The sequence below is a fragment of the Cryptotermes secundus genome, unplaced genomic scaffold, assembly GCF_002891405.2.
Source record: "Cryptotermes secundus unplaced genomic scaffold, Csec_1.0 scaffold99, whole genome shotgun sequence".
NCBI classification, from domain to species: Eukaryota; Metazoa; Arthropoda; class Insecta; order Blattodea; family Kalotermitidae; genus Cryptotermes; species Cryptotermes secundus.
The window spans coordinates 2,808,282-2,821,646 of record NW_019725842.1 but is presented as its reverse complement, the minus strand read 5'-3'; the positions used below and the strand labels follow the sequence as shown (position 1 = coordinate 2,821,646).

The 13,365-nt window shown below is 40.9% G+C and overlaps 1 protein-coding gene and 1 long non-coding RNA gene across 2 annotated transcripts in view; one reads left to right on the top strand and one right to left on the bottom strand.

Moving 5' to 3' along the window:
- The window catches only part of LOC117282246, a 537,046-nt gene that overhangs the window by 493,119 nt on the left and 30,562 nt on the right, over positions 1–13,365 (bottom strand). The gene's annotated exons all lie outside the window — the stretch shown is intronic.
- LOC111863630 overlaps positions 1–13,365 on the top strand; it is a 364,157-nt gene that overhangs the window by 320,286 nt on the left and 30,506 nt on the right. Inside the window, exon 4 of the mRNA XM_023850124.2 lies at positions 9,110–9,218. Within this exon, the coding sequence (XP_023705892.1) occupies positions 9,110–9,218 (109 nt within the window). The remainder of the gene's footprint in view (positions 1–9,109; positions 9,219–13,365) is intronic.

The following is a 13,365-nucleotide window of genomic DNA, read 5'->3' as shown; positions in this document are numbered from 1 at the left end:
AGTAGTAGTAGTAGTAGTGTGGTGGCGCCCGCACCTCCATAGGCATCAGTGAATTGTCCCCGAGTACATAAGAACGTTGGACAGCACTGCTCTAGATAATGTGGGAACCTCAACGTCTCACAACCCTATGGGGCTTCACGACCTGTTACAGGGATAGCTTTACTATTACTTTGCTTTAGGGGCACGCCTGGAGTATATACTTCTACTCGTACATCCTATTATAATAAAAGTTGCAACTGTACAAGATGACCATACAATAATCATAGTAGTTCTGTGCTATTCCAAGCCAGGATCTTTATATCAGAGTGCACTTAATGCTTCAGTTCTGAAGGAAATTGTACGTGTAAAATTTATAACAGAGGCCATAATGTAGTTAAGAGTGTATCCTACGCTTCATTACAACAAAAGGTGGTCCTGAAGTTAAGTACTGTGACTTATGCATTATGTGAAACTGAAACCGCATGTGGAATGGAACGTGATCTCTTGCATGAATAATATTTCAGTATGGTTGCCCTCTCCTGGGATCAGGAGGCTTGCGTCGCTACTGGAGCTGAGTGGAAACGTGCTACATAATATTGAGTTCTCCGCAGGACTCGCTTAGCTAAAGAAACGGGTTCACTTACACAGAAGATTTTATCAAAGTTCTCTTTTCTGTACAGTGGAGTAGTGTTCGAAAGAGCGAAAAGGGATCTGACGTTTGAATTGTAGCACTCTTCTTTGTTATTTTAATTGGATCTTTATCGCAAGATTCATACACGCATTTCTGTACCGAAATATAGGTAATGCAAACTACAGAGGAAACTCTACGATATCATCCAGTCACTATGTAAAATATTTATTTGTACAATGCTTTTTGAGGGGTAACAGTACGGTATAAGACAAGGATGCGATTTATTTGCGTTCGCCGACAATCTGTAGGTTCTAAGCGTTTCAAACATATGCAGCGTCTTCTCTGTCCCTCCTCAAATAACATTAAATTTTAGACGAAAGTATTCTCGTTACAGCTGGAAAACTTGCTACCAGTATTTAATTATAGTCCCCGTAGCAAATGCACTGTTTAGTTTCAATCGGAAACAAGAGAAATTAGCATCAGAAACCTAAACTAATTCAGATATTTCTCATTCATTAAATTTCAGCATATCATTACGAGTATTTGTTACTTATATAAGTCGCAGTCATAAATTAAATTAATATTAGGCATATAATTTAACAGTAATGTATTTAATGGTAATTATCACTGAATGCCAAAGATGATTTCTTGAATAGGCCCTCTATTTATAAGACAAAATTTTGTGCACTTGCACAAGGCTTTTGTAAACCTCGAATTCGACTGAGTACGTACCTGTACTCTTCGGAAGCTGTGGCAGTATATTTATGTATCTAACAGGTGCAAATATTTGAATTTCACTAGTCATACCTCCGTTATTTCCAAAAGTATTCACTAACGAACTCATATGGAAATAAACGTTCTGGGACATAGGTGTACAATTGCATACCATTTGAAAAATATCTACTTACCCTCTACTTAAGCGGCCTCCGTAGTCTAGGGGTAACGTTCCCACCTCATGACTCAAGGTAGGCGGGTTCAAAACCCGGCGGAAGTCGTGGAATTTTTAAGGGCGGAAGAATTCAGGGAACAAGTCCTCCGGGAGGGACTTTAAGCCGTGGGTCCCGTGTCGTAGCTTTACGGCACGTAAAAGAACCTCATGTCTCCAAAGGAGGCCACTGAGCTAAATTAAGGACATTTCCCGCCCAACAGTAGTCTCTAACGCCTCTGGTAGATGGGGGAAGCATCGAGATACCTCTCAGCCAGTAGAGGCCGACCTCGCTGGCTGAGTAGGGACTGATGGTAAGCACCATTACCGGTAGGGTATAGAGGCTGGTAGAAGATCATAGGGGGACACACAATAGATCAAACTGGTCGCGGTGCATGGGGAAACCCACCCCCTCCAATAACAACAACAACAATACCCTCTACATGTTTTTTCCTTCAAATATGGAACATTATTTATGCAAACGTTAAAATATGAAGACCTTTCATTGAAAGTTCCTAATGTTTATCACAAAAAGCACATTTTGTAAGACAGATCTGGTTCTGCCGATTTCATAAACGCAGTGTGTTTTAAAGACAATACGTGATTAACAGAGAAGCCAATCCCCACAGTCCTAGCGTACCTACATTAATGAAACTTCCACCTCTTTTCCCTAGCATAGCGTCCATCGGGCCTTTTCTTTTCGAATTTGGATTTGTGCTGAAACATAAAGCCACTCAAAATCCACTGCCACAACTTGAAGAGTGGTTCGGCCTGTAGCGAGGATCTTATCAAGACAAGAAGGCACAATACTGCAGAGGGAGAAGAAAAACAGAAGAAAACGTGCATTAGCTTGCACAGCCAAACACCATACTCGCCTCAAAGCGACTCTGTTAAAGTTACAGAGCAGCATATCCCTAGAGGCAGTAGAATGAACTCGAAAGGGAAGCAGTCGTAAAATAAGTACCGGAACCTATAAAACAGGATTAAAATTTAAATTCTTGAACATGGGCCACAGACTGCTGGTTGTGTATCGGGTCCACAGAACCACGACTGTACTAGCCCATGAAGGTTGTAAGAGCACTTGAGGTAAAACCTGTTTCACTCCATGGTACACGTTCTTGCTTGAAGAGTAGCCACGAACTTCCTCGCTTTAGTTTAATTAATTAAAAAATTAATTTTCATGGCCAAGTTCCATTGCTCTTCACATACTCAATCGCTTACTTAATGAAGCATTAATTTATTCCAATAAAAACCGGGACCATTGGATATTATCCTAAGCCAGTTCAATTTAGTCCACAGTACCACATAATTTCCTTAATATCCATTTTATGATTAACCCTCCATTTCAAAACTTCTGTGTGTAAAAGTGTTTCTCTCAAGTTCAGGATATAGAATAGACAGAGGGGATTTCAGAACGGTGCCATCAACGTCACAATATGTTGACCTTAGAAATAGCAGGGCGGCAGGAAGATGGAGAAAATTACGTAATTCGAAGCATCGTAATTTGTGGTTTTCGCCTACAGAATTTGAACCGCAGAACATATAAATGTCATGACTTTAAGCGTAGACGAGAGTTTGGGACCATTTTAAAATTTCACCACATAAGACTGTGATTTCAACCCCCTTATTTTCTGGCTGAATATTATTCTCTCTTGGCAGAGTATGCACTTTACTGCACTAAGCAGTAGAAGGTTAGTTTGGATTGTAGCTTAACTGTTGTTTATTCTGGCACTTACTGGTAGGGATGACGATTATCGGTGGATTCCCGACACGTCTGTCTAATCGCCAAAACGCTTCCACACGCAGTATAAATTATCTCTATGGCAACGGGGGCATGTGCATAAAATACTTCAGATAGCATGCAGCACTTAGCGGTAAATGTTTCGCATAGGTATCACACTGCAGCAGATATGGTAATGGAGGTAATTATACGAAATGCTACATTTTTTATAAGAGAACATATTGTAACACTAGGCCTATCGGACAGCCTTCCAGCTGTCCTCTCATACTAAATCTTGAAGTAACTGACGGATATTAATGAACCTGGGTATTTACATGTTGCCACTGAAGCAACTCCATCTCCAGTCAGCAGTACCAGTAAGCCGGCTCATGCGGATTCCTCACGTTAGAATGTTCGAACCACATACAGCCAGAGGACCCTCACTTTTTGCGCAGTAACAGATCTTCCAAAATTCTGCACGTCCCCTTAAGATCTATTTTAGAATACAAACCAGCAGCATGGCGGTCGAGGAAATATCGAATGCATACGTGGATCTAGGGATTTGAAATCTTGTGTGTGTCTCGGGTCGTAAACGTCACTGAAAACCTATAATAAATATTTATGTTTGTTAATAATTGCACACTTGGCAGTGGAGAAAATTATGATGTTATCTAAAACAATGCGGCTAGAAAGTGAACTACAGGAAATTACACGCAGAAGTGGATAAATTAATTGCATAGTTATGAATTTACTAGCATAAAGTCCACTATAATTTCAAGGGGAAGCTGTTGCGGCTATCAATTTCTTAATTTAATTTGGAGAATAAAACCTGTCCAGAAAACAGTTTCTGTGAAAGTGCAACATTTTTGCCAATATAAACATATTTCGTAAAAACTGCCTAAGCTAAATAACTTGAAATATTTTGGAACGACAGCTACATTAGTACTAAGTATTCCACTAAACTTCACGCAGTAGCAATATGTAGTAAGCTGTTATGTACAGTGACGTTCTGCTTTTATTCGGCAAACTGGACATATCAATACCGACTAAAACATAATTTAACTGTCGTTTAATGCTGCCAACTTCTGTGGCTACCAACAACTGTTAGCTAACGACAGAATAGCAACTGTTATTCTTGTAATTTAGGGCAGTTCTTTGTAAATCCACCACTCTGTCTGAAGCATTCGGAGGGAAGCACACTTCTATAACTTCCTTCCCGCTGTTATTGACTGTACGTTAGCAGAATATGAAGTTTAAAAACGTTAATAACCACAGACCCTCCCTGTACGTAATTCTGAGGAACTTCGATCCACCACTCAGTGTGCTACATGTTGTGCCCTTTTCATCCTTCATAATATTAGGAAACTCTGTGGTTCCTTACTGATTCTTTCTCCTTGTATTCTACGTATTTACGTGCATCCAACGTTCTGCTTTTATAAGGCGAAACGAAGTTTCAAACCCATATATAACCATGGGCATACAATACTAAAAATATGCCAAATGTGTTGGGGCACGTGACAGCGTAGTTGTTTGAGGCACTATGCTACAACCCGGAAAGTGGCGGTTCGATTTCCGAGGAGGTCACTGAATTTTTCAATTGACCTAAACCTTGCAGCCGCATTAAGAACATGGGGTCGACTCAGCCTCTAACAGAAATGAATACCAAGAATCTTCCCGGAAGTAAAGGGCGGCCGGCGCGTAAGGCCGACAAACCTCATCGCCATCTGTTAGCCGACTGTCTACAGTAAATGTAGGAGCCTCGACGTCTCACAACCCTATGGGCCTCCACAGCGTGTTTCAGGGAGAGCATTACCATTTTATCTGCAAAATCTGTGATAAAAAACTTGACTCGTATGCAATTTGTTTAGTTCCGAACAGAACACCATAAGCAGAATAATAAACAGCTTTGTGGTGTTTGATCTGTCCATGATTCATTCAGTGGAGTGAGGTTTGCCAGTTAGCCAAAAAAAAAAACAATCCCGCATTGTGGGAAATTTAATATTCATGAGGTGATTCGTGTATATTTAATTAACGCGCGACTTTCTGCTTCTCTGTGAGGTATACTAACATAGATTGGCTGGTTCAGATTGTTGTGGAAATTTAAGACACCTGTAACTGATTAACATACACTGTCCCCTTAAAGCAGAATTCATGTGCAACAACTTTTCTTCTCCGTAATTGAAAGCAGATAAGGCTTTACAGCTGACGAGGGCTCGCGATTTCACATGATTCAACCTGATGAACTTCCACCAATAAGAAGAAGCTACAAAAACTATGTGCACTTGATTATCAATGGGATTTCCTTTACAAAAACAATACTGGTCAGATATTGTACTTTAGTTAAGATTCATTACCTTTGCATTATATTCCACATTAGATATAGTGGAATAACTGTGTACGTCACTCACGCGCATTGTACAGTACGTATACAGGCCCGTGTCATACTGTTAACGGAATTGATTCTTGTTCTGCCAAATGTGAGAATTTCGCGGCGGCGACTATGAAGATTACTGCCTTATGGCATGCAGTAACACGTAAGTTAGCTGTTTACCGACGTTTCTCCGAAGTATCGACAAATTTCTATCACTCTTCTCCTCCGGAAACTGAGGCAGCACGTTCCTCTAACCCGACCGAAAACGTCTACCAGACAAACCCAGAAGACAATAACTTTCTGTACTTAAGTAATTTTTCTCTTCTCATAATGCGCCGATGGAAGACTGGACAAAACGTGGAGGCATGTGGAGAGGAGCGAGTTACTTTACAATGCTATCCCACCATTTACCTGGAAGAAGTGATAAAATTCACGAAAACCTGAATGAGGATGTCAGATTTGAGGTTTTCACGGCGGTGACTGAAGAAAGCAGTTTTCTGGGATATGGCGCCGTGTAGATATTGTGTTAACCGACGTTTCGAAGGAACGTACTTGCTCACGCTGTTCTTCGTTTGCGAATTTTCTTCTTTTCTCTTCTACCATCAAGGTGGAGGCGATACTTTCCTCCGAAACGTCGGTTAACACAATATCTACACGGAGCCATATACTAGAAGACTGCTTTCTGAATGAGGATAGTCGATCTCTGGACCAAGTATCAGAATCCTCGACCTCCACGACTACAAAGAAGTAATTCAGTTTACAGCCCAGTGATGACATGTATACAGGTGCAATTGTGTTCAAATGCACAGCCCACAGCTTACTATAAACAACCTGTATAAGTGCATGCTCCCTGCCTAAATGTTTTTGTCGTTCCTTTCAATATTATCTGTAACATACGGCAGGAACCGATTTTCCACAGTCTTCTCCTGGGTAAATTGCCCCTTGAGTTCGTTGTTGCTAAGTAAATCAATGCAGCCATTAAACTGCTTAGCAAACCGTGCGATGCTTCCGACTATTAATTATTCGATACCTGACTACAGTAGCTGCTTAGGAGACAAACCAAGGCCGTTAAAAGGAAGCGCTCTCCGCGTGAAATATAAACAGCAGTTAGTAAACAGTCGAAAGCACGTGGAAGCAGACAGCTAGGCCCGAAAGAGAGCGGCTAATTACAGCAAGGGCGACACATGGCGCAAATAACTGACCCTACCACGAAGTGAAGCCAGACAGGACATCATTAGTCGCGCTGACGCGAAATTGTGTCTCGCGTAGATAACACGTGACAAGTTATAAATCCTTGTCACAGCAACAACTTGGGAATCAGAGCCCCGAAATGTGCTTTGGTGTTGCTATTCTTATAATAAGTCCGGTATAGTAGACAGTACTCCGGCTTTGTTTGCCGGAGTTTCCGGGTTCAAGGCTCGGTTGGATACCAGCTGTCCTGACTGATATTTCCGGATGAGGTTTCCTCAATTTCTGAAACTGGGGTAGAACCTCAAGTAGGCCACGATAATTTCCTTCGGTTTCACTTGAAACTCATTATCCATTAACCAACTATTCCAATATGCATAATATGAGTCACTGACGGTGTCCCTAAGTATACCACAAATAGGGTAAATATATAAATAAATAAACCATGTAATCTTAAAAGACAAGACATCTGTTTAAAAACAAGCTCTGCTTACTCTGTACGCGCTAGATTGCCGTCTGATAGATCTTTCACACCTGATCTATTATTGTTGTTAATCGAGAACACAAGTATTAAGATGCATGAATCCACACATTCTTAACTAAGGGAGTATACAGAAGTGAGTGGTAGCTTCATGTTCCGGCCCATTTATTCCGAGAAACGAGCCTCAAATAACCGTTGGAGGGAGGCTGGACAGATCTGTGGGTGCGGCAGCGGAAGTAAATGCTCTCTCCCTCCTGGGAATCCTGCCTCGATCGTTCAGCCACTCACTATCTTACCCTCGGTGTTGTTATTATTATTTGTCAGCCTTTCCTCAAGCACCGATATTAACAGTTACTTCGCTGCAGGTGAGGCTTCAGCGCCCCTTCAGCAAGACGGGTAGGAGAGGCTGTAGAACATGCATCCAACCCCTTACAGCCGCTGCGCATGTACATACATACAGCTATATATAACACTGATTGCTTATATAACATATGGATGACCTTTTGCACAAGATTTTTAACTCACAATACTTCCATGTATTTATCAGTACTGTCACTGATTCTTAAAAATGCTTTGTGCGGAAGTGGAACACGGGTCTTTCAAAATGAGATTTGTTTTCAGCTACATTGAATAATTGATACCCTTATCGCGACAATCATCATGACTCTTAATATATATACAAATTATTATTATATTAGTAAATTAATTATGTATTGGTGCATATATTTTGTGACCGAACTGTTATGTACCACGTGCTTAAAGACAACACTGTTTATAGAATTACACTTAGAACATTTCCTTAACTATCCGATATATACAGGTTTAGTAATATGTGAAACTTGTGTTTCAGTGTTCTGCGGTACTTAAATTGTGCAAATGATTCATTGTGATGTGTTTGTAATCCGAACGTTTGTTGTAAAATCTACGGGCAAATTTTCACGTTCCACAAATTCCACTTGTCATTCATATGTTTCCAGACCCCAGTTCATGATGTTGCTCCGTTATACACCCGTATGTATAACCATTAACATTACTCACATTAATGCGAAATACGTTCTTAATTATTTGTAGTCTTACAAGTATTTTTCACAAATACTTCAGAATAATTGCACCGAAATCAAATTGTCTATTCAGTAGCGGCCCGCCCTTTCTTAAAACTGTTTCAAGGGCTTAACATTTTTAAATTCCGTCGCTGCCTCTTTGGCCTAGTGCTCAGAGTTCCTGCCTACAGATCCAGAGGTCTCGGGTTCGATTCCCGGCGCTATAACATTTCTGAGAAGTATTGGGTCTGCAACGGCGTTTACACAGCCTCGTGGGCATAATTTAGGAGCTATTTCAAGGATATAGCGGCTCCGGTCTAGAAAACCGAGATTAAAGTCCGTGAGGATCAGTTGCGCTGACCACGCGACACCCTCGATCCGCTAAAGTTGCCACTAGCTTCGCTAACAAGCTGCGGTCGCTCGGTCGGTACAGTTCGTTTGCGGACTACAGACCACGGAGTTTCCTTCTTTCTTTTCTCCAATAGTGAATACGTTTCAATTTCAGTGGTTTAGATATAATGGAAGTTCTCTTGGTAAACATTTGCAAAGGGCTCATATATCACAGGTTGGAGTTTAGGTTTTCAAGGCAGTAGTTATGAAGTGTACTTACTGTCTTCAGCTCCCACCTTCATGATCGAAGAATAAGCCAAAAGAAGCGCGCCTATAGCCAGTGTCGGTGAAATTCTACGTGACCTTACGGCCTCACATCAGAGAATACAGGGTTCCTCATAACCACTAGTCGGCTGCTAGACGTTATTTCTTTTTTGGTTTCAGAACTGGGGACTTCAAATCAAATACGTTCAGCCGCGTGACGCTGGGTGGTATGAGTGTCAGGTGTCCACACACCCTCCAGCAAGTATATTTGTGGAGCTCAAAGTTATTGGTGAGTACATGCTTTCCACAAAACAGTACAGTGTTATCTTTTTCTGAAGTGTACGCACACATAACATATATTACAAATATAAACACTGCCTAATCAAAGGATTTACTCATTGATTCTAAGTTACTTGACGACTCGAAGGTGGCCATAAATTCTGATTTGTTTATTTATTTGGTTCATTTAACGGTTCTAACAAAGGCTCAGACTATGCAGCATAAAATGAGAGGATTATTAACGAAAAACGAATAGAAGCAGACGTGAACGGAAGCGTAGTGTCTTATGTAAGCATGAATCCTTAATTTTCTGAGTGGGAGAGAGAAACGAGAAAACCTCGTCAGGATTCCCATCGTCGTGGAGCGATTTGAAAGGGGAACCCTTCAAACAGAAATCACTAGATCAACCCACTCGACAGTGATGTTCTGCCTAAATTTTCAGTACTGGGGTATAACGTTGTGTAGCTCGCTGAAAGTCGTCCGACGTTTCGGAGGAAACATAGCTTCAAGCCCCAGTGTCGACTAATAAGTCAGACAACAAACCAGCGTGAAGCACGTAGCAACCAAAGCATACTTCATGCTGGTTTTCTGTTTGGCTTTTCAGTCGACTCTGAAGATGAAGCCGATACTTGCCTCCGTAACGTCAGTTGACTTTCAGCGGACTACACGGTGTGTAGACAGAACTCTTCGTAACACCGCTGTGGGAACCTCAAATCCTACATGATGAGTAACAGTTGAATATCAAAGAGGCGGTCTTCTTATAAACTATGCTGGAATTTATCTTCGGGTACTGAAGAAAATCGCTAAGACTCCGAGTCATACTATCACATACCCCTACCGAGATATCAACCGGAATTATGCGGAATGAAAATCTGACGAGGAGTTACGCTTTTGATCCTCAAACAACAATATGATCTTAGTCATCATATAAACAATAATGATTTTGTGATCCACAAAGATTCTACAGATTGAAATGTACTTCTATAATATCTCAAAGTGCAACGAGGGTTACAGCTCACATCCTTCAATATAATCATAATATCAACACTAATGACCTTGTGAGCCAAAATGACCCTACAAATGACATCGTTTGACCTCGAAGTATGAGAACACTTCCACTTTAAATAAGCAATATGCCTTATTATCACATCAACAATAATGTCTTTACGTACTTAATTAGCCATAAGAACTACAGTGAAAGAATTTTGGAGATATTAAGGGATTATAGTGACATATTTCAAACTCGTAATCCAAACAAATCACTTTCATTGGCTATCAGACTGTTGGTTTCTAGAAAGACTCTTAAACTACTGACTTCAAAGAAAGCGGGATATACTATGAAGACCAAAAATACGGTAGCCTGAACAGGTTCTTTAACATCCTAATGATTCCAAAGGGCTTAAATTCACAAGGAAATAGAAGAAGTGGAAGAAAATAACACACTCAAAGTTAATAACCGTACGAGATTACAAGCCACAGTGTCGAATATTTAAATTTTTAATACAAAACAAAGAAGAAAATGGCCACAAACTTTCCATCCTGCACCGGGAAAAGAAAGTTATTGGTTTAGATATATTCAGAAATACAGGACTTTTGGCTCTAATGCTGGAACAGCTATTAATCATCAGCTTCTTCATTCCCACCTTCCGCGCTGTCGACTTTCTCGGCTGTTCTTGGCTCCAGATCCTCGTTTATTTTAATATTCACGTTATTTGGCCTACAGGTGCTGCATGTGTTTATGATGTATTTCTTTCCACAGAGAAAGTCACATGTGCACTGTCAAGAAACGCGCTGGCACAACTCCCACGAATCGATTCTATTATAACCCGCAGAACTGTGTTGCGATGCCTGACATTTGGGAGCACGCAGTTCGTATATTTATCTCCAGATGTCAATATCTGACGGCTCCATAAACGGGTATCGTATCTGCAGTCACGAGAATATATAAACACGTTACATGGAATGAAGATGAAGACAAGATGAAATTTTATGTACGAGTATTAATAAACTGTACTGATTTTCTATTCCTAGAAATCATACATTAATTCAAAGGTTCCGCGGCAGCCCGGGTTCGATCACGGGTCTGGTCAAGTGGGATTTGTAGTGGACAAAGTGGCGCTGGGGCAGGTTTTCTCCGAGTACTTCGGTTTCCGCTGCCAATCTTCATTCCACCAATTGCTCCACAGTCACCCTCATCTATCATCTGGGGCTGGTACAATAGGCCAGAAGTGGCCCCAGTGCAAGGGACTTAGTCCCCACTAGCATTAAAAGAAATAATTCAAAGGTTTGAAAACAAATGCCCAGATATGTGAGAATATGTCTGTATAGCTGTAATAAAGCTGTCATCAAAGAAATAACCAATTCAGCCTTCCACGTGAAGAACTTCGCAGTTCTCAATACAGCTGTCACTAGAACAGGTAAGTACATATAAGTCGCGGAGTTGAGAGTCTCGGTTCCTGCCGTATAAGCTCGGGTACGAGTGTAGGGTGGCAGCGAATATAAGGCGACTCCCTATTACTTCAATGAGAAAATCAGAATAAAAATGAATTTGAAAAAAAAATACGTCATTTAGTTTTGAAGGACGTAAGCGTAAAGAAATTCATGTTTATTTTTAATGACCCGAAAACAAGGTAACTCTTTTTTCCACCGATCAGTGTTTAGAAATTCACCTTGCTTTTATTTTGGCTAATACGATGTTCACCTTACTAGGGATCACGACCACTAGAAGAGTGGCTTACGACACAAGGCGGAATGCTTCTCGTGTGCTACTGATAGTTGGAACCAGTCACACTGAATATTATATTGGATTAATACTTCCGGTGCTAATAACTTGATCCACCTCTTTCAAATCTTTCCTCCTTCCCAATATATATTTTGTGCTAGCGAAAAATAATCCATGTTGCCGTCTCCTGGTAACTTTACCAAACAATTCAGTGTCCCTTGAAGTGAAGTTGTAGACTACCAGTGAGATATAAAACAGAACAGAAAAATCAACACTGAATTGTCTAAAAAGTGCATTGAAGAACAGTGTAATGCTAATGCACAGACGGCTGGTCTTGGCAGGCGGCAACTGGTCCTGCTGTAGTGATTGTGTTCGCCGATTCTTCGAGCGAAAGGATAACTAAAATTGTAAAATAAAAATATATAGTTTATTTTTAACAACTTCAGGCCCGCAAACAGAAAATATTTTAAATGAGATGGGAAGTTAAAATTTGTTCCTACGGTTTATGCAATGGCCGGCAGATGACACTTGGAGATTGAAATAGACGGAGAACAGTTTATGCAATATACGTATTATCACGTGTATGTGTGTGTGTGAGTATAGAAGGAGCTGGACTGGAGATTGGATTTACTGACCACTTTAACACAAGAGTCGTGAGTACGCTTAATTAGAGCGTCATCGATAATCCACACACTTAACATATCGCTAGAGCACACAGACTAATGTTCGCAGTCTGTTACATTCTCTACTAGTTGTTCCATGGTAACGGCTTCTAACAGTGGTGATTCTTTAGCTTCCGCGCTCACTTCATTGCCCGCTGGCTCCCAAACTGTGCCTACTAAGTCTTCTCTTCACAGACTTTCTTACAACTGACTAACTTCTAAATTTGTGTCGGTTATAACACCTTGGCACGGACTGCCCAGAAAACTCCGTTTTCGACAGTCCCTCTGTTGCTGCGCGCGCGGACTCTTTGCCGTTGGAACGTGTTGGTTTGCGAAGGCTTTACTCAGTAACGGCTGCATATATTTGCTTATTACGAATCTGTTGTCTAGTAGCGGTTGTTGTTTCGTTGTTTGTTTCGCGGTCGTTTGCCAGTAACGGGTCTGCAAGCTAAAATACGAAAAACAAGATAAAATTATGAACCTGTATTTTAGTCTTTACGCAAAAATACAGTTGAAAAATGTTACTACGTGTATCTTCCGGGTTATGACGTTCTCTACATATATCGTTTCGGAGGAATCAGTTGCCTCTCTGTCTTTGGATTGGATAGTAAACACTGAAGGTAATAGAAGTAACACAATTACGTGAGAGAACAAGAACTGGAGCTCCAGAATTTGATGGCCCTTCGAGTCCCAGCATAGAAATGTTGGCATTTTTAAGGCTCACGTCTTCCTTTGCCCCGTTCGGTTCCTGTCCTCTCTTCCTTATATACTGT